Source organism: Thalassophryne amazonica, chromosome 4 (assembly GCF_902500255.1).
Source record: "Thalassophryne amazonica chromosome 4, fThaAma1.1, whole genome shotgun sequence".
Classification (NCBI taxonomy): Eukaryota; Metazoa; Chordata; class Actinopteri; order Batrachoidiformes; family Batrachoididae; genus Thalassophryne; species Thalassophryne amazonica.
Window position 1 is genome coordinate 69,848,397 of NC_047106.1, and position 22,691 is coordinate 69,871,087.

General features: G+C 40.5%; 1 protein-coding gene across 1 annotated transcript in view; it reads right to left on the reverse strand.

Moving 5' to 3' along the window:
* The window catches only part of dscamb (Down syndrome cell adhesion molecule b), a 498,706-nt gene that overhangs the window by 125,179 nt on the left and 350,836 nt on the right, over nucleotides 1-22,691 (reverse strand). The window contains 8 exon segments of the mRNA XM_034168081.1: nucleotides 7,282-7,428; nucleotides 8,489-8,732; nucleotides 9,063-9,133; nucleotides 12,556-12,723; nucleotides 12,871-12,999; nucleotides 13,280-13,376; nucleotides 13,674-13,756; nucleotides 13,759-13,869. Coding sequence (XP_034023972.1) covers nucleotides 7,282-7,428; nucleotides 8,489-8,732; nucleotides 9,063-9,133; nucleotides 12,556-12,723; nucleotides 12,871-12,999; nucleotides 13,280-13,376; nucleotides 13,674-13,756; nucleotides 13,759-13,869 — 1,050 coding nt within the window.

Consider the following 22,691-nt stretch of genomic DNA (forward strand, 5'->3'; position numbering starts at 1 on the left):
AACAACAATTACAAGATAGATCAGTAAAGACAACAACAAAAAAGTTACTACTGTGTACCCAACATGTCCGAAAAGGGGTAGGGTGAAGCATCAGCTTATTTATCCCTACCCCTTCTTCCCCACAACCAGTAATACCCTTTGCCACATATACACATAGATTCCTACACACCTAAACCGATATCATATATATATATATATATATATATATATATATATATATATATATATATATATACATATATATATATATATATATATATATATATACACACATACATACATACACACATACATACATACACATATACATACACATACACATATACACACATACACACATACATATATATACACAACATAAATATACACCTACACATACCTACTTAATACAAATACTATATATATACAATATATTTACAAGCCGAAGCAAAAAACAAAAACACCCTAACCCTCATTACCCTTCCTCCTCCCTATACCTAGAAAAAAACATATTTTTGTACCGCTGTTTGAACTGGTTCATGCTTGGACATTGCTTGAGCCCACTCCCAATCTGTTCCACATCCTCACCCACAGACAGAAATACAGAACCTTTTAATGTGTTCGTGCCCACTGATGCTTTAAATTAACTTTCCCTTCAGACTGTGATCCCCTGATCTGTTAAAAAAACATATTTTTAATATTTGCTGGAAGTAAATTGTTTATTGCTTTATACACAATTTGTACTGTTTGAAAATGAACCAAGTCTGTGAATTTTAAGAATTTGGATTTGTTGGGAAAGTGTAGGTACATGGACCCACAACAGGGGGCGCAAATGAACGGACAATGGAGGAAGTCAAATAACAACACTTTACTGTTGTGAATAAGCACAACAAACACAACGGATCACAACAATAGACAAAGAAGTCAATTCACAAGAATGTGTCACGTGGGCAGGCTCGAAGATAAGAGACGTCTGTCCAAAGCAGAACCGGAACCACACGATTTCCTCCGCCACCGAACCCCGGGAATACTGGAGCCGCCAAGTCCCGAACTCCCAGGTGGCCACTGCCTCCACGTGTCGGATCTGGTACTGCTGGCAAGGAGCAAAAACAGTTAGAAGTGGGTGCGTGTGCACCCAGCAGCACGTATGGTGGGAAACCACCTCCACCTCTCGTCGAAAAAAGAAACGGAATATCCAACTCACACAATCAACAGATATTCACAGTCAGCTGAGAAATTACCTCCTTGGTAGAGCGATATCTCGGCAGAGAAGTGGAGATGACGTCCTGCAGATATACCGCTGCGGATCAGATGATTGGTAACAGCTGTCGTAGGTGACAGCTGTCACCCCGGCTACTCCTGTGAGATGGCAGCGCCCACTGGTGCCTGGAGCCCGCACTCCAGGCAGGGTGCCCTCTGGTGGTGGTGGGCCAGCAGTACCTCCTCTTCAGCGGCCCACACAACAGGATTGTAAAAATAGTGGATTTGTATGATCTCTATAGCCAATATTATGAATAATTCTTATAGCTCTTTTCTGCATTACTGATAGTGATTGTGTTGTACCTTTATAAGTATTACACCATACCTCTGCACAGTACTGTAAATATGGTAAAACCAGTGAGCAGTAAAGAATGCGGAGTGAGTTGTGGTCCAGAATATGTTTCGCTTTGTTTAGAACTGAAATGCTTCTTGACAGTTTACTTTGTATATGTTTTATATGAGTCTTCCAGTTTATCTTATCATCTATTATCACCCCCAGAAACTTATTTTCATGTACCCTTTCAATATCTACCCCCTCGACTTGTAACTGAACCTGTATGTCTGTAGTACAATAGCCAAATACATGTATTTTGTTTTACTTAAGTTTAATGATAATTTGTTTCTGTCAAACCATATTTTCAATTTTCCCATTTCTATACTGATCCTCCTCAGTAACTCCTGCAAATCCCCCCCTGAACAAAAAATGCTTGTGTCATCTGCAATAATACTAATTTTAATATTTTGGAAACATTGACAATATCATTTATATAAATTAGAAACAGTTTTGGACCCAATACTGACCACTGTGGGACGCCACAAGCATTGTCCAAGCATGATTGATGTATATCCCCCAACTTCACAAACTGTTTTCTGTTACTTAAGTAGCTTCTCACCCAGTGCAACACCAACCCCCTAATCCCATACTGTTCAAGTTTATTGATTAATATGTCATGATCGATTGTATCAAAAGCCTTTTTAAGGTCTATAAATATTCCAACTGAATGTAATTTGTGGTCTATGGCGTTTGTAATCTCAACTGATTCTATTAATGCAAGTGATGTTGAACTATGTGCTCTGAATCCATATTGACTATCAGTAAGTAATTTATGTTTATTTATGAATTTGTCTAATCTATTATTGAATAACTTTTGTAATAATTTGGAAAATTGTGGAAGCAAAGAAACAGGTCTATAATTTGTGAAGTGGTGTCTATCCCCAGTCTTATACAGCGGCACAACCTTAGCTATTTTCATTTGATTGGGAAATTTACCGGTTTGAAATGATAAGTTACAGATGTATGTTAATGGTTCTACAATCCATTCAATGACCTGTTTTACCACCACCATATCAATTTCATTTAAATCGGTAGATGTTTTATATTTACAATTATTCACAATGTCTATAATTTCTTTTCCATCCACTGCTGTGAGGAACATTGAACAGGGATTTCTTTCTATGAGATTATTATCCCAATCCTAAGGTTGGGAATCGGGAATTTTTTCTGCCAAGCTTGGTCCAATATTTACAAAAAATGTATTAAAACCGTTGACTACCTCATCCTTATTTTCCTTCTTGACATTATTATCAATGAAATACTGAGGGTAACTCTGTTTTTTATTACCATTTTTGATAATGCTATTTAATATATCCCATATTCCTTTAATATTGGTTTTGTTATTATATAATATGTTACTATAATATTCCTTCCTACATACCCGTATAATATTAGTTAATCTATTTTTGTATTTCTTATATCTATTTTCTGCCTCTTTAGTCTTTAGTTTTATGAATTCTCTATACAGTGTATTTTTCTTATTACATGCATTTCGTAACCCTTTCGTCATCCATGGTCGAGCTTGGATTTTTGTTTTCTTGTAGTCTTGTTTAATTGGACAATTTTTATCATATAATGATGTAAATATTTGTAAAAAAGTTTCATATGCACTATCAACATCACTTTCACTGTATACCTTTTCCCAGTTTTGCTCCTGTAAATCCTTCTTTAGTGTGTTCATGTTTTCCTCTGTCCGCACTCGCCTGTATTTTATTTCTCCTCTGGCTGATTCCGCCGATGGTTTCTATTATAAACGATGAAACTGGTAGATGATCACTAATGTCATTGATTAATAATCCACTCACAGTGTTATTCTCAATATCATTGCTGAATATATTATCAATTAAGGTAGCACTATGGGATGTAATTCTGCTTGGCCTGGTGATTTTTGGATATAAACTCATACTGTACATTATACTGATAAATTCATCTGTTATTTTATGCTTATTTGGATTGAGCAGATCAATATTTAAGTCAAAGTTTAAAAGTGAAATCTACCGGAAAATGGCTCATGCTCTTGTGATAACCAGAGAAATTGCACACGACGGTCCCGGCTCCACACAGCCATCCGTTTAGAAATGATGTGGTGGTTTCTGCCTCTCGATGGCGGCTCGGAGCGCGGCGTGCCGTGTGCCATTGTGGGCCATCCTTAAAGCTGTAGTAACAGACCTTATTCTCTGTGAAGCCCGTAAAATTTTAACCGAAAGCCAGATAAATGTTTCGAATGGTTTCCAGCTGCCTGTCTCTAACAGTTTCTGAAAAAATTCTGATGGAAAAAAAAAGCCCAAATCATTCCGCCATTTCCTCGCAATGACGAGAGGGGTGGAGCAGTGCTCACTCAAAGCCTGCCCAACAGGTGAATGACGCAACTGACAGGCGTGGAAAAACTCACGCATGCGCACGAAGGTTCAAGCTTGGCTTACGTAAAAACATATGAATCAAATCCATATAGTTTTTGAAAAAATAAAAAGGTCTGTTACTTTTCTCACAGACCTCGTATATACGAGGGCTGTCAATAAAGTATAGGTCCTTTTTATTTTTTCAAAAACTATATGGATTTCATTCATATGTTTTTACGTCAGACATGCTTGAACCCTCGTGCGCATGCGTGAGTTTTTCCACACCTGTCGGTGACGTCATTCGCCTGTGAGCACTCCTTGTGGGAGGAGTCGTCCAGCCCCTCGTCGGAATTCCTTTGTCTGGGAAGTTGCTGAGAGACTGGCGCTTTGTTTGATCAAAATTTTTTCTAAACCTGTGAGACACATCGAAGTGGACACAGTTCGAAAAATTAAGCTGGTTTTCGGTGAAAATTTTAACGGCTGATGAGAGATTTTGAGGTGATACTGTCGCTTTAAGGACTTCCCACGGTGCGAGATGTCGTGCAGCAGTCCCAGGCGCCGTTGTCAGCCTGTTTCAAGCTGAAAACCTCCACATTTCAGGCTCTATTGATCCAGGACGTCGTGAGAGAACAGAGAAGTTTCAGAAGAAGTCGGTTTCAGCATTTTATCCGGATATTCCACTGTTAAAGGAGATTTTTTTAATGAAAGACGTGCGGACAGGTCCGTGCGTCGGGACGCAGCCGGCGCGGTGCGGCGGCACAGGAAAAACACCTCCGTGTTGATAACCATTTGTAAAATCTAGGCGGCTTTTGATGGCTTTCAGTGGAGTGAGTATATGAGAAATTGTTTAACAGCTGGACATGTTCCAACTTGTCCTTAAGGCTTCCAACAGAGGTGTTTTTCCTGTGGCGGAGCGTCGCAGCGGCTGCGAGCCGACGCTGCAATCCGTCCGCACGTCTTTCATTAAAAAAATCTCCTTTAACAGTGGAATATCCGGATAAAATGCTGAAACCGACTTCTTCTGAAACTTCTCTGTTCTCTCACGACGTCTTGGATCAATAGTGGAATGTGGAGGTTTTCAGCTTGAAACAGGCTGACGACGGCGCCTGAGAGCGCTGCGTGACGTCTCACACCGTGGGAAGTCCTTAAAGCGACAGTATCACCTCAAAATCTCTCATCAGCCGTTAAAATTTTCACCGAAAACCAGCTTAATTTTTCGAACCGTGTCCACTTCGATGTGTCTCACAGGTTTAGAAAAAATTTTGATCAAACAAAGCGCCAGTCTCTCAGCAACTTCTCAGACAAAGGAATTCCAACGAGGGGCTGGACGACTCCTCCCACAAGGAGTGCTCACAGGCGAATGACGTCACCGACAGGCGTGGAAAAACTCACGCATGCGCACGAGGGTTCAAGCATGTCTGACATAAAAACATATGAATGAAATCCATATAGTTTTTGAAAAAAATAAAAAGGACCTATACTTTATTGACAGACCTCGTATATACGAGGTCTGCGAGAAAAGAAACCAACAGTTTTACTTTTTAAAAAACTATATGGATTTGAATCACGTGTTTTTACATCAGCCAAGCTTGAACCCTCGTGCGCATGCGTGAGTTTTTTCAAGCCTGTCGGTGACGTCATTCGCCTGTGAGCACGCCTTGTGGAAGGAGTGGTCCAGCCCCCTCGTCGGAATTCCTTTGTCTGAGAAGTTGCTGAGAGACTGGCACTGTGCTTGATCAAAATTTTTTCAAAAACTGTGAGGCATATCCGAGTGGACACCATTCGAGAAATTCAGCTGGTTTTCGGTGAAAATTTTAACGGCTGATGAGAGATTTTGGATTGTTTCTATCGCTGTAAGGACTTCCCACGGAGCGGGACATCGCACAGCGCTCTGAGGCGACGTCGTCATCCTGTTTCAAGCTGAAAACCTCCAAATTTCAGGCTCTATTGATCCAGGACGTCGTGAGAGAACAGAGAAGTTTCAGAAGAAGTCGGTTTCAGCATTTTATCCGGATATTCCACTGTTAAAGTGGAATATCTGCAGATGTGCACCAGGCTGGGCAGAGTAGATTCACTCTGCCCAGCCTGGTGCACATCTACAATTTTCTTCCTGGTGACAGCTCTTTGGTCTTGGCCATGGTTGAGTTTGGAGTCTGACTGTTTGAGGCTGTGGATAGGTGTTTTTATACAGATAATGAGTTCCAACAGATGCCATTAATACAGGTAACAGGTGGAGGACAGAAGAGCTTCTTTAAGACATTAGAGGTCTGTGAGAGCCAGAAATCTTGCTTGTTTGTGGGTGACCAAATACTTATTTTCCACCATAATTTACAAATAAATTCTTTAAAAATCCTACAATGTGATTTTCTGGATTTTTTTTTCTCATTTGTCTCTAACAGTTGAAGTATACCTATGATGAAAATTACAGACCTCTTTCATCTTTCTAAGTAGGAGAACTTGCACAATCAGTGACTGACTATATAACAGCTTGGGACTTCGGCAAGGACGGTCGCATTCCTCCCCTCTCCCTCCATCCCTATTACCCCCTCCCCCCCATGTCTTTCCACTCCCCTCACCCTGGCTTCCTCCTTGCCACCTCCTGGGTGCAGCGTGGCTTCAGCTGCGGTAGCTCCCCGTCCCCCCCAAGCTGGCGGCTGCGCGACCATGTTGCTGCGGCTCCAACCAACACTCACACTGCCTCAATTCGGATAACGGACTGTGCACATAAACAATGTCAAATGTACGCGTATATGTGTTGTCTTTAATTCTGATGTGTGCCATTATTAAGGTAAACAAGTAAAAATTGTGGATGAATTGCTGTATCTTGTCTGTGGTATTTGGAGTGTGGACATAATTTTGTTGTTGTTGCACTCGTGTAATGACAATGACAAATAAATCTGACAAATGACTAAATACTTTTTACCCCACTCTGTAAATATATATATATATATATATATAGAGAGAGAGAGAGAGAGAGAGAGAGAGAGAGAGAGAGAGAGAGAGAGAGAGAGAGAGAGAGAGAGAGAGAGAGAGAGAGAGAGACAATAAAATGTTATCACTTTTTGAACGTACACAGGTTTTTGAAATGAGAACTTATTTGAAAATTTTATTTACAGACTTGTAACAGAAGCATCAAATTAACATTAACAAGCATCACTGTAAAAATGCTTTGAGCATCTGTCTCAAATAGAAAGGCTACAGAAATACATTCCACTGAGTCAAGCTATACCACAGCTTCCCCTAGTGGGTAAACCATGCAACCAAGCAAAAATAGACATGACCAACAAATGACATGTTAGACAGATTATGAATTATTGACTAAAATGGTAAATAATGTGTTATGTGCATGAGGGCTGGTGTATGTAGTACCTCCATCAGGCAGGTTGGCCCAGTAGATGACTCTGTAGCCTTGCAAATTTCCATTTAGAGCCTCTCTGGGAAGAGGGATCCAGGACAGCGAGATAACTTCTGGGGATTTGGCCACAGCCAAGACATTTTCAGGAGGCCGAGATGGCACTATTGGAGCCAGGGGGAAATATATTGGAATGGAAGTTCAAGAAAAACAAATTAGACACAGTCTGTCCAAGTGGAGTTCATCCAGTACCTCGGATATGAGTTGAAACTCTGACTATGGTCAAAGAAAAAGCAATTGTAGTGATGGTACCAAATGCACGGGGGGGGGAGTCACATATTTGGTACTAGCAAAATGAAATCAGTTCAAGTATTTAATAGGTCATGTTACACACCTTTTTCAGCAAATCAATGTCGCTTAAGGTGTATAAAAACAGATATTAACATCTAAATTTGACCCCTTTGTGTAAACAAAAATTCACTTCCATCTTCAAAGGGAATTCTACTGTGGAATAAAATTCACCTGTGTTTATAAATTATGCAGGGAAATTAACAAAGAAGCTATCTATCACCCCTTCTTAAATTTACACCATAGTTATAAAATTTCACACAGAAATGACAAAAATAATGATGATGGTAGTTTATTGTGATCTGTGTCGTTGTAACTTCCAGCATTTCTTAGTTATTGATGTTACAATATTATTTGTTTTATATGAGAATAAAAAAGTGATGGTCTACATTGTTTTTGATTATGCTGTTTGTAGCACAAATGCATTTTATGTTGCTGTTATAGTTGTTTCTGTGGGGGAATACTGACAAATCGAAGTAAGTAAAAGGCTTAGAGCTGGAAATCTGAATAAAAAGAATGCTATGCTGTTAATAATTTGCATTTTTAAAAACAATAGGAATGAATTATCTTTGTTAAACAACAACACCCATAATTTCCAGAATTTGTTTTCATGTAATTCATAAAAGGTCCAATAGAGGAGATTTATCTGGATTAACCCATCAAAAATTGCATTCCTTTATATAACAATGAATTCAGATAGAAAAAAATCAAAAGCAGTACTGCTATTGATTATTATCCATCTAAATGTCTAATTAAAAGTGTCAGTTTTTTGTTTCATTACTCTGACTTTTCTGTAACATTTTTCCTCTGTCTATGTGTAAGATCTAAAAGGAAAACAAATGCCTCAATGCTATAAAACTCATGTATGTTACTCACCATCCTCTAGGGTTTTGGTGACCACCTGCTGTGAAGACGGCCCGGTGCCCGCCCTGTTTGCCGCCTGCACCACCACGCTGTACTGAGTGAACTTCTTCAGGTTGTCTAGCGCAATGCTCTCTGTGGTGTCTCCGGTGGTGTCCACGCTGATGATGGTGAACTGATGACTCCCACCAGGGCTGTACTCACGGTAGCCCACCTGGTAGCCACGGATCACACCGTTCTGCAGGTGCTTCTGTGGAGGCTACAAGACAAGAACACCACCAATCTTAACTGGCTTTTGGCAAGTCTAGCTCTTTCTACCCACTGAGCTCTGGGCTCCCAGCTGAGTGGTAGGTTTAATAATCTTTCTTAGATGTTCCAAACTCTTAATGGGGATGAAAGTCAGATTTCTGACTACCCTCTTCTGCTGTACCACAAAGGTAATAATAGGTTATTCATTTTCTGAAGGAGCTATGCGCTCTGAGTACTATACTAATTAACTGATGTGGTCCATGTAAGAATTTCTGACATTTCATTAGTGAACATATAGTGTGCCAGTGCGTTTGTGACCGTGTGAGCAGTTTGACTATACCTTCCAGGAAACTTTGATGCTCTGTGGGGAGGTGGGCTCCAGAAGAACATCTTGAGGAGGACCATCAGGAGCTGTAAGTCAAACACATCATTCAAAATGATGATTGCCTACCCATCTACTGACAGACATGATCTGCCACAGACAACAAAAATTCATTCTCTTACGGTTCACTAGATGGAGCTATTGAGTTATAAATGTATTTTGTTTGCGCTCATCCATGTACCCCTCACCTTAGACATCAAGTCAAATCAAAAGAAAAAAATATATAATATCATTGACTTGGTAAACTAAGATGAGAAAGGTCACTTGTTAATGTTTTTTTTTGTTGTTGTTGTTTTTTAACATTGAACCGAGCACATTAGTCCATGAGCCAGACCATATGACCAAACCTGTTCTTAACATGTTTGTAAATGTATGCATTTACAAAAGTTGCATAAATAACCTGTGGTATAATGACTGTTCAAATTTGTAGTTTGTAAGTTCATTTAACCTTGCAATTCTCCTGTTAATAACAAAACTTGATACACTATAGTACAGGTATATTTCAAAACTAAGGTTTTCTTTTTCTATTATTTACCCCTTTATTTAAAAAAAACACCATATGTTTGGTGCAGAAACTCTGGTTTGTGTACGCCTGATCCTGTCAGATCTAAGCAGAGAAGGACCTCATCAGTACTTGGATGCAACACCATTTTAGAAAGGTCAGGGGCTGTGGGGCTGTGTGTGTTTCTCCAAATGCAACTATAATTGTGCCAAGAAGTTTTGAAATTGTGCAAAATCTCAATACAGACCTCCTGTGGTGACCCTGTATGAAAAGAGCAGCCAAAAGACGATACACAACTTTTGTTAATTGGGTCATAACAAATGGAAAACCTTATTTTGATGTTATAAGGTATTTCAGGGCGGCATGATGGCTTAATGGTTAGCACTGTTACCTCACAACAAGAAGGTCATGGAATTGCTTCCCACCTGGCCCTTTCTGTGTGGAGATGGCATGTTTTCTCTGTGTTTGTGTGGGTTCCCTCAGAGGGGTGCCTCATCTCCTCCACGTTAGGTTAACTGGTGACTCTAAATTGACTGTAGGTGTGAATGTGTGTGTGTCTATATGTGGCCGTGTGACAGAGTGGTGTCCTGAGCAGGGTGTACCTGGCCTCATGCCCTAGGACTGCTAGGATAGGCTCCAGCCCCCCCAGCTCCCCCATCCCCCACCACCACCTCATGACCCTTGATGGATGGATGGATGAATGAAGTATCTCATGCATTTCATAATTAAGAAGTAGAATTGTGGATTTTCTTTTTTACAATGTCTTTTCAGTAAATACGATCAAAATTTATATATAAATGTAATGTGTGTGTGTTTTAGCTCCAGTGATTGATGGAATCGATATACACAAAATTTTAATTTATTTGAGTCCAAATTCATTCAGAATAGTAAGACACGTAATAATTTAGAATCTTAATTAAGTGCAATATTTATTTTGCAAGACTAACCAACCTGTTATTCATTCATTCATGTTCTGCTGTTTATCTGGGTTGTGGTGGCAGTCGACCAAGCAACTCATCCAACACTTCCCTATCCTCTGCCAAGTTGTCTACCTTTTCCTGAGGGATATCAAGGCACATCCTATCCAGCTGGGAAATACAATCCCCGCAGCATGTCCTGGGTCTTCCCTGGGACCTCTTCCTAGTTGGATGTGCCTGGAAAACCTCTCTAGGGGGACGACCAAGGGGCATCCTCACCACTTGCCAAACCACCTCAGCTGGCTCCGTTTGACGTGAAGAACCAAAGCCTCAACTCTGAGTCTCTCTGTTGGCAAAACTTAGGTAGAATTGCTTTAGAATTGTTTTGATGGTAGTTGTTCTTCCAATATTGGAATTACTCTAAAGAGTTTCTTTTTATATTTGCAGATGTCTTCCACAAGTTCCAAGAATATAGCTACTTGAGCAATGGGATGAGGTGCATAGACACATGCAGACTCCACAACTACAGTTAGCTGTAGTGCAAACAGATTCTAATGTTGGAAGTGATTGCGAATATAAAAAATATAATGACACATAGAAAGAAAACAGGAAAAATATACTTAAATTATGGAACACAATAAATATGAATTTGGTAACTTAAGAAGATAAAAATATTTAATGTGATAATAAAGGTTTTATTGAAGAAACACTTGGAATAATGCACTTTGGTATAACAGGATACAGTATAAGTTAGGTATACGTGAAGCTGTATTCATTACTACTTACCACTACTTTATGCAATAAAAATGTTGTGACAATTCTAAATTCACCAAAGATTGACCTACATTTCTCAAAATCTGTGTTTAAGTTTTCCTGTCTATAACAATTTGCTGTACAGTCCTATGAGTTATCATGCTTGTGTTTTCTTGTTTAACAAAAGGTGTTCTGTGTATCAGAGATCTAAGTGATATTAGTGGACAGGATAGGTTCACTGAAACCTTAATAACTGCTATTAAGTGGCCTGTAAGTATGGGCTGCCACCCTGAAACATAAATTAATGAAATACAAGACAAAATTAGTCACCATGAGTGGTATGGATGGCCCATGGACTAATTGAGCTATTTTAATGACAGATATGCTGATGGTGATACCAGTATCAGGGTGATACAACAATAATTTGGGTATCAGGCACTGGTAAAACAGCCACAACGATACAGTATTTGACTAATACACACCATGTGTCCCTGTTCCACAGGAAGAGGACAGTGACTTGGCTTTCAGTGGTACTGCCAGAGCCTGTAAGGAGCTGTGGTGAGCTACACTTACACTACATCAAACAACTTACTAGCATACTATATAGCAGGCATAAACCAGTACAGAACAATCCATACGATATCCAAATACTCAGTAGGTATTAGTAGTAGTAGTAGACGAATAGTACCTGGCTGATCTACTACACTACACTATTCCATGATGTAGTTGGCCTGGAAACCAAAGAACTTCCGGGGAAAATTCAAAGAAGATTGTGGGCATACATGAAAAAGGTAGCGGAATCTAAGGGGCTGTGACATTGTACAAGTATATATTTATTAAGTATTAAGAACCATTTGAAGAACCAAGTCTGTTATTGCAAAATAGAAATTGCACATATGGGTCATCTGTAAACATTCGGGACAAACTACAGGTAAAGTGGTGGCGGTGTAGTATGTTTAAATTGTGTCCCTACTGCTCGCACTCTTCCTTCTAGTATATGGTTGGGTAGTAGGTTCCTAGCTAATATTAGTATATAGTGAGTATCCAGATGCATAGTTAGACCTGTCCCCAGTCTGTGAGACCTCATCAACAGTGGTCTTTCATTGTTACCATCAGAGGGCACTGTGGAAACTGCGTCCATTGTCTTTAGACACAAAATTGGGTCTAGCAAATTCTCACTAAGTTTAAACTATGAATATTTGCATCTGTCACATGCTAAATCTGTTGCTTAGGTGGTTTCCAGTGGAATGTGCATGATGGGTGTAAGAAGATGACAAACCTGCTTCATCAGTAGTGATGGTGAGCTCGTTGCTAGGGTTGCTGTTGCCGATGATATTCTTGGCGACCATGCGAATGTTGTATGTGGAGGATGGATGGAGGTCAATAATGGTTGCCTGGTTGAGCTGGGGTGACACATCTTTGGTAACCTGGGCTGATAGCCATGATGCTAGATTGCGGAGAAAGAAATGGAATGTTAGCAACAAAAAAAAGCATTCTTCTTATCGTTTTTACTGCGTCATGAGATGTCTACAACTGTTCCAAACATCTTCATGTCCATCAGATATAAAACAAAATTTCTCAGGGATATTTCTACCTGATTTGTTCTTGCACTCGATGTCATATCCTGTGATAGGGCTGTTGCCGTCAAAGCCCATGGTCCAACGGAGAGCTATGGTCCGATCTTTGACCTCCCGGATCTCCACCTCAGGGGGGTCGGGTGGTTCTGAGGAGAGAATGTGAGAGGAGACACAGAGATTAACTCTGGAGCTGCAGCCATACAGACGTATTACTTTTACATTGTGTGTGATTTCTCCAGGGACAGATTATGAATAGGACTGCAAAGAGCACAAGCAATATTGTACAGCAATTAAATGAATACATAAATGCGTTGCGAAATTAATGACCAAAAACTTAACTACTCACTGAGGAGGTTTTATGCACACTGAAGGAGCGCATATCATTAACAGAAGTGAGCCAGAGTCTGGGGCTGGGGCAGCGCTTACCTTGTACTGTCAGCTGTATGATGCCTCGGTCCTCACCGAAGGAGTTGATGGCGTGACAGGAGAAGAAACCCGAGTCCTCCCGGACTGTAGGCATAATCTGCAGACACAAGCACCACAGGCAGCAGTTTCAGGTGGGTAGCAAGTGGGATAATTATCCAGAAAATCTAAAATTATTTCATTTTTTTTTCCTGCTTGTGCTTCATCCAGTGCCATGTGAAACACTTAACTACACGATTATCTCCAAGCACACATCCCTCACCATTTTACAGAACTGCAATACAGCTGCATATTGTGTTTTAATAACCATCAAATTGAATTGGATGATATGTCATCTCAACTGTTTCTCCATTCTATCCCTCTAAACAGATAATAAAAATACTAAAAGGATGGTTACCACCAGCGTTGAGATGACTTCGTCGGCCACCTCTTTAACGGTGACCACGTATCGGCTGGTTTCCGGGTTGATGATGCGTTCTTCTTTTCCCAGCGTACCATGATGGGCTTCTCTCCATGAGCTATGCAGCTCATCTTTTTCTCCTCGCCCTGCGTGGCCAGGGTGGTATTGGGGTAGGAGGTGATCATGGCGGGGACTGGGTGGAGGTTGAAGAGTGACCGAAGAATAAGGGTATAGGCCGTTGGAGAAGATGAAAAGAAAACAGTGGCATTGCTTCGGTTAGACTCTTGTTTTAATGCATGTACTGTCAATGTCAGAGAGGAACATAAATGGCACCGTATTACCGTCCAAGGAACTTGTGTTTTCATTACTGGGTTAATTTGTCTATCTGTCAGCAGGATTCCACCAAAAAAAGACATGCTGATTTCTGTAATGTTGTTGGAAGGGTGAGGCATAATACTATAGAATTACTTTTTACATTTTGGCTCTTTGAATTTTTTTATACTTCAACATTGTTGACCTAGGACTTAACCCCCCAATTACTGTATTTGTTTGTTAGGAATGATATTCATTCTTAAACACATATCAATGAGCCACAGTTAGTCTTGGAGGTAAATTTTTATTTGTTGCCTCTGGCAACATATTAAATGCAACGGAAAAACTGTCAAATATTGCAGCAACAAAATATTTATAAACCCAATATATACTGACTTGACTTTAGAAAAGATTATATGTTATATGTATATATATTATATGTGTTCCCAAAAATGTGGTGAGTGAATGAATGAATGAAGGGACAAGTCCATCAACTCCAGATTCTTAACTCAAAAACAATAAATGCCATAATTTTGGAACGCTTTAAATTAAAAGAACATATGATGACAACCTTTCGCTTCTGGGGAACTTGGATGCACTCGACCAAATGAAAAAGCAGCTTTGCTTTGCTGATGTAATATGCTGGATGGTTAACAGATGGTGGATTGAGACAGACAGACAGTTTCTGCACAAAGATGTGCTAAATGAGACAAATAAACTTTTATTTTCAGATTGTTTCAAACTGGTTATGTTTAAAAACTCTCAAACATGGTCACAAGGATTTTTGGACTAAAATCAGACTTCTTCCTTCTTTCTTTGTCTTTCTGAACCAGAGTTACACAATATGTGGCCCTTGTTTGGCCTGCCAAAAAAGAAGAAGAAGAAGAAGAAAAAAAGAAGAGTAACACCCTTAGGCTCTTAGGCTGCCCTCTTGTTTTCACTCAGGGTCACCACAGCAGATCCAAGGTGTATCTGCCTGTCGAATTGGCACAAGTTTTACACCGGGTGCCCTTCCTCTCACAAGTCCATATTACATGGAGAAATGTGGCAGGGGTGGGGTTTGAACTGGGAACCTTCTGCACCGAAACCAAGCACGCAAACCACTTGACCACCATCCCTGTGTCACAGTAACTGAAAAGTTATCTGCAAATAAAAAATACAGTTAAGCAGCTTAAATAATAGTTTATGTATGATTTAGAAAGTTACTTTTCTATGAAATATAATGCATTTTATTGGAATTCATTTTTTATGTAATTATGTATTCTCATTTACACAACAGATGCAGACTCCAGATGCAGTGTCTTGCCCAACGACACAGATCAGTAGCCTGTAACACACATGAAATCAAAGCCCAGTCTACAACATTAGTAGGAAAGCCCAAAAAAGTAATAGCATAATTTGACATATTTTTATTCCACAGAAATACAAATTTAGTTTTTATTTTGAAAACCATAGCTCCTATTCATTTGCCAACACTATTCCTGGTGTTCTGCTGAGAAGACTCTGCCTTGCTTTACGTCACAGTTGCTAAAACCTTTGTAACACCCTTGGGACCATCACAAACTCATGTATGACTCTACCTGTCTGTCTCCCACAATACTTTGAAAAGGAAACGGGGCCCTTCAGGTAAGCTTTGATAATGACAGTGAACTGTAACGATATGGATGGAGGAATGGGAGAAGAAAGCGGTGACACCTCGCTGAACTCCCGCCGGTCTGCATGTAGAGCCGGAACGGCTGAGCACCTTAAGTGCACACCAAGCTCATTAGCAACACTTATAGCCGATGAGGCGAGCAGAATCAGAAAGAATCTGTTGTGAATGTCTGTCACTCACAATGTGTACTCACACTTTTCTCATACTCGCATGTTCCGTCATTCTCTCTTATTTTTCTGCATGAAAAAAAAGTGTATGAAACTGTCTCACGACTATAACAGACACGTTTGGGCGTGAATTGCAGTGTAGAGTGTAAATCTCCTAAATTAGAAGGATTATGTTACACCATCTGAGGCTCTGAGCAGAGTGAATAAATATACTAATCTTTACCAGTGTGGACACTGAAGATGACATTTTAAATAGGACAGATGTTGAAATGTATGTAAAATAATTTAAGTTATATATGATAGCTCATAAGTCAATTTTCAACTTCAGTTGTTTTTATATAGCACCAAGTTATAACATAAGTCATGTCATAGTGATATACACAAGTGTGGATTAAAGTTTTCCCACCCCATGAACAAGCACAATGGTGACAGTGGTCAAGAAAAACTCCTTCAGCAGTTTTTGAATGCAGGAAGAAGCCTCAAGTGGGCCAGCTCCAGTGGGGTGACCATCTGCTGTCGCCAAACTAACAAAATGGAGCAAAAAGCTCAACACATTAGATGACTTGGAATTTACTGAGTCAAACTGCAAACAATTTGCAGTAGTATGATAAGAATGTAGTTCCTAGAAGTACTTAAACAGATTAAAAAAAATATATGAATGAAAGACAGTAGAAATATTCATAGTAGTACTAGCTGATGGCCAAGTGGTAAGATGAGGCGGCTTGTGACGAGGATTCTCGGCTCGGCTCATTATCAGAGAGCAAAATCACTAAAACATCCTTGAGCAAACTCCTTAACTCCACAGTTGCTCCTGGTGTGCATCTGAGCACTTCGCGTGGCAGCACTCTGACATCTGACATTATTGTCTGTGTCTGTGTGTGTGTTCAAAGATGATTTTAATCAAGAAAACAGTCAGGTCAGATGACCACATTATATTTTTCACTTAACTTATTTTTGAGCTGAAACAACATGTTCAGTTTTACAGTGTATGACTACATCAGAACGTACATCGCAATGTACTTTGAACTGACCACTTTTAACATATGAATCTGTTGAGTTCAGCTTGCTGCAAAACCCTCATCTTCAAACTTTCATAAAACTTCAAAGGTTGGCATGAGGCTGATGAGTGTTAAGTTTATGAGGAAAAACAAAATTAAAGTGTCACATAGTGGTTGGCAATGTATAAATGTCCATCCATTTTTTCTTCCGCTTTATCCGGAGTTGGGTCGCGGGGGCAGAAGCTCAAGCAAAGCCGCCCAGACCTCCCGATCCACACACACCTCCCCCAGCTACTCCGGGGGAACCCCAAGGCATTCCCAAGCCAGCTGAGAGATGTAGTCCCTCCAGCGTGTCCTGGGTCTTCCCCAGGGCCTCCTCCCAGTGGGACGTTCCGGATGCCCCCTGGACGCTTCTCCAGTGAGGCATCCAGGGGGCATCCGGAAAAGATGCCCGAGCCACCTCAACTGACTCCTTTCGACGTAGAGGAGCAGCGGCTCGACTCCGAGCTCCTCCCAAGTTTTTTTGGATAAATGTCCATCCAAAAACATAAACGTCCCCATTTGAAAATCATTCGGATTCATCCATTCAGATCACCTGCTGTGTGTCCACATGATCTGATGGTCCGTTTCACCTGGGACAGCCTGTCAATGTGCACGCCGTGCACGCACTACAGCCCGCTGCAAAAGCGACATATGTTTTATGTATTTCCACATGATGACAGCAAGCACACAAACATGTGCGTGTAATTTTAGACAGCTTTCTGTCTTTAAAACATTACATCAGACAACTGACTTGCACTTTCACTGACTTGTCATCTAGGCTAGATTATTGTAATTCCCTTTTTTACCTATTTTTGCAAAGCATCTTTAAACCATCTTCAGATGATCCAGAATGCTGCAGCTAGGGTTTTAGGTGTACAAGGAGATCTCACATCACTCCTATTTTATCCCCAATTCACTGGCCCCAGTGGCTTTTATAATTCATTATAAAATTTTAAGCTACTTAGGGTCAACAACCTGACTACATTTCAGATCTCTTGAAGATCTATAGGTTCAGTTGTTCCTTAAAGTTGTCAAGCCAAAGGTTAATCTAGGTTCCCATACTTGTTTTAAAATCCGTGGCGATTGTGCTTTTCAAACTGTAGTGCCTAAACTTTGGAATGAGTTTATCATTAGCTTTTATATAAGTTTTGTATGTTTTGCATAATGTATATTAGTTTTATATTGTACTGTAAAGCACTTTGTGACTCTGAAAGCTGTTACTATATACTGTCAATAAATGTTACTTACATACTTACTTACTAGTGAATATTGTGTCAATGATACCGCCACAGCCGCTACAGTACATGTGGCAGGTAAGTAGCGAAACAGGGGCAGGAGGATTTCTCTGTGTTTGAGTTACTGTGGGTTAACTTCTGTATACTCCTGAATAACATATCTATGTGCATGTGTTATATTGTGCATGCATATGGATGAATGTCTGTGTGTGTGTCTGGAAGAGCTAAGTTGGCGAGCACAGAGCAGCAAAGACTTGTGCTCATGACACATTTCAGCCAAACTACACGATCGAGGAGAGCAAGAAAGCATGTACCCCTGTAGCGCTAACTATGATCCCTCACTCTCCCCCGCTCTCTCGCTCCATCTCTCTCCTCAGGCTCCCACCAGGATAGTGATGATTTAATGATGAGAAAGAGCACTTTGATTATTCATACACAGCAGACAAGTCTGCTGGCCGTGCTGTTGTCTCATACACACACACAAAAGCACGCACACACAAACAGAAAATGCATATGTGAATATCCACCAATAAACAGACATGCACTCATGCACATGCGGCATTAGGCACAAAACTGCAGATACTGGTTATGCACATGTGCACATGTATGATTACACAGTGGAATGAACATAAAACGTACATACAAACCTGAAATAAAAATGACCACAAATACAGTTCATAAATACAGAAATGTCTCTCTATACACACTCCCACGGGACAAACAATGTTAGATTTTGCTGTATTTGCCTTTGCCATTGCAATAGAACTGTCACATGCCAATTAAAGTGCTTGAAATAGTAATGAATCATTTATTATACTGTTCTTGCATGATCAGTAAATTGCCTGATAGGCTGTAAATTGCTTTAACGTGTTCAGGTTTCAGTATTTTGCAGTTTAGCTGGGAGGAAAAATTAACAATGATTCATACTTCAAATATTTATTGACATTGCATCTGGGCACATTTGCAGTCTGAATTAACATCCAGGTTTCTGGCAGAAACATTTTGCAAAAGATTTGTCATTTTTTCAGCATTGACTTGCAGAAGGAGTATTCGCTCGAGTAATCCCTACAAATATTTTGTGATTTTGTGTTGAGATCAACATTTGTGAATTCTACATATGATTTTGTATTGGTGCCATGTTGACACTGGTGACAGGTGTCCCAATTTGAAGGTTGCTGTGTCACATTAGGTAGCTGTGTTGCATAATTCAAATTTATAATATCTTGTCTCTTCAATCATTTGTAACAATGAGTAATCAGTGAGATTGATGATGTAAATAACATGTAAAATAAACTAAAATGCACAGGTTTTGTTACTGTTGACTGTAACATCAGTCAGGGAAAGTCTGGAAGCATTTGGTGGTGCCCCACGTCACCGCATTCACCACAGTACGAAACCACCCTTGGTTCATCCGTCCATACGCACCTCTTGAAAGTAGTCATCTGTCTCCTATGGCCAAGTGATACAAGAGCATTCTCTTTGCCTTTTTCTCTTGCCAGGATCTTCAGCAATGTGGACAATGAGGTTTGACCCAAAGACATTTCAAAACAATACAAGTATCAATTTAATTCAGTTCAATTTATTTCATTTATATAGCACCAAATCACAACCAAACTGCCTCAACATGCTTCACACAAGTAAGGTCTAACTTTACCAACCTCTAGAACAAGCACATAGGCGACAGTGGTAAGGAAACCCTTACCAAAAATAGTACTGATAAGTATATAAAAAGTAAACTGGAAGTATACTTGAAACATACTTGCATATACTACTTTTTGGTAAGGGAAAACTCCCTCTGATGATTTGAGGAAGAAACCTCAAGCAGACCAGACTCAAAGGGGTGACCTACTACTTAGGCCATTCTACCAAAAACGTTTACAATACAAAACACAACAACAATTGATGAGAGTCCATGCAGGTGTCCAGTCCACCATCAGGGAAGGAGGAGGTTGGGCATCCTCTGTGGAGTCTTAGTACCAAAACAGACAGTTGTCACCTTATGTCACTGGCTAGTGTCCAGTTCCCACACTCTTCCAACAAGACAGGACAAACTATGACCCTAAAGATTTGAAACTTCATTTTCCTACAAAGGTGTCAGCATTGCCAAACACCTCTGTCTCGGGACTCCATGACTCCAACATTGCGGAAGCCTTTCAGTCTCAGAGGCCCACAACACAAATATATCAATGTCACTGAGAAAAGTGAATCTCTTGATATTGATGATTCCCTTTCATATAGCTAGCATACTGGCATAGTATGTTACTATGCTTTTTACTCTTAATTCATCTATCTTATTAGGAAACGGAGCGGGCCTCAACTTTATCTAAATTCTGGGTCTTTTAGTGAAGCTTAGGGCTAGTGGCCGACGATCACCTTAGTATTTCTTCTGTTTTTCTTGTTGCTTAATGCTGACAAATTATACTGTATTTGTTGTCTTTCCGATGTCTGATTCTAATTTTTTTTCTCTCTGTTTGAGCTGCAGCTCCATCTCTGTGCCTGTGCACCGGCAACATTTCCTGTATATTTGTTTTGTGAATTATTTAGTATATTGTGTCAGTAGCATGGCCCGAAGCAGAGGGTCACCCCTTTGAGTCTGGTTTGCTTGAGGTTTCTTCCTCAAATCATCAGAGGGAGTTTTTCCTTACCACTGTCACCTGTGTGCTTGTTCTGGGGGTTGGTAAGGTTAGACCTTACTTGTATGAAGTACCTTGAGGCAACTTTGTTGTGATGTGGTGCTATATAAATGAAAATAAATTGAGACTGAAACTGAAATTGATATGTTTGACACTTTCACATACAGATGTAGTTTTGATGCCCAAGCTCAGGAAGTCATCGAAAGCCTGGATCTTCAACTTTATCTAGTACAGTCACTAACTCAGCCACTCCTCACACAGCTTGTCAAGTGTTGCAATCAGAGCATCTGATTCCACAAAGATCACAGCATTATCCGCAAAGCCAAGATTAGAAAAACATTCCTTGCAGACAAAGCTGCAAAAGTTACTGGAGTCCACAAGCCTACCCAGCATTCAGTCCAAATCAAATCAAATCAATTTTATTTATATAGCGCCAAATCACAACAAACAGTTGCCCCAAGGCGCTTCATATTGTAAGGCAAAGCCATTCAATAATTACGGAAAAACCCCAACGGTCAAAACGACCCCCTGTGAGCAAGCACTTGGCGACAGTGGGAAGGAAAAACTCCCTTTTAACAGGAAGAAACCTCCAGCAGAACCAGGCTCAGGGAGGGGCAGTCTTCTGCTGGGACTGGTTGGGGCTGAGGGAGAGAACAAGGAAAAAGACATGCTGTGAAAGAGAGCAGAGATCAATCACTAATGATTAAATGCAGAGTGGTGCATACAGAGCAAAAAGAGAAAGAAACACTCAGTGCATCATGGGAACCCCCCAGCAGTCTAAGTCTATAGCAGCATAACTAAGGGATGGTTCAGGGTCACCTGATCCAGCCCTAACTATAAGCTTTAGCAAAAAGGAAAGTTTTAAGCCTAATCTTAAAAGTAGAGAGGGTGTCTGTCTCCCTGATCTGAATTGGGAGCTGGTTCCACAGGAGAGGAGCCTGAAAGCTGAAGGCTCTGCCTCCCATTCTACTCTTACAAACCCTAGGAACTATACTCAACAAAAATATAAACGCAACACTTTTGGTTTTGCTCCCATTTTGTATGAGATTAACTCAACGATCTAAAACTTTTTCCACATACACAATATCACCATTTCCCTCAAATACTGTTCACAAACCAGTCTAAATCTGTGATAGTGAGCACTTCTCCTTTGCTGAGATAATCCATCCCACCTCACAGGTGTGCCATACCAAGATGCTGATTAGACACCATGATTAGTGCACAGGTGTGCCTTAGACTGTCCACAATAAAAGGCCACTCTGAAAGGTGCAGTTTTGTTTTACTGGGGGGGGATACCAGTCAGTATCTGGTGTGACCACCATTTGCCTCATGCAGTGCAACACATCTCCTTCGCATCATCCGTGAAGAGAACACCTCTCCAATGTGCCAAACGGCAGCGAATGTGAGCATTTGCCCACTCAAATCGGTTACGACGACGAACTGGAGTCAGGTGGAGACCCCGATGAGGAAGACAAGCATGCAGATGAGCTTCCCTGAGACAGTTTCTGACAGTTTGTGCAGAAATTCTTTGGTTATGCAAACCGATTGTTCCAGCAGCTGTCCGAGTGGCTGGTCTCAGACGATCTTGGAGGTGAACATGCTGGATGTGGAGGTCCTGGGCTGGTGTGGTTACACGTGGTCTGCGGTTGTGAGGCTGGTTGGATGTACTGCCAAATTCTCTGAAACACCTTTGGAGACGGCTTATGGTAGAGAAATGAACATTCAATACACGATCAACAGTTCTGGTTGACATTCCTGCTGTCAGCATGCCAATTGCACGCTCCTTCAAATCTTGCGATATCTGTGGCATTGTGCTGTGTGATAAAACTGCACCTTTCAGAGTGGCCTTTTAATGTGGGCAGTCTAAGGCACACCTGTGCACTAATCATGGTGTCTAATCAGCATCTTGATATGGCACACCTGTGAGGTGGGATGGATTATCTCAACAAAGGAGAAGTGCTCACTATCACAGAT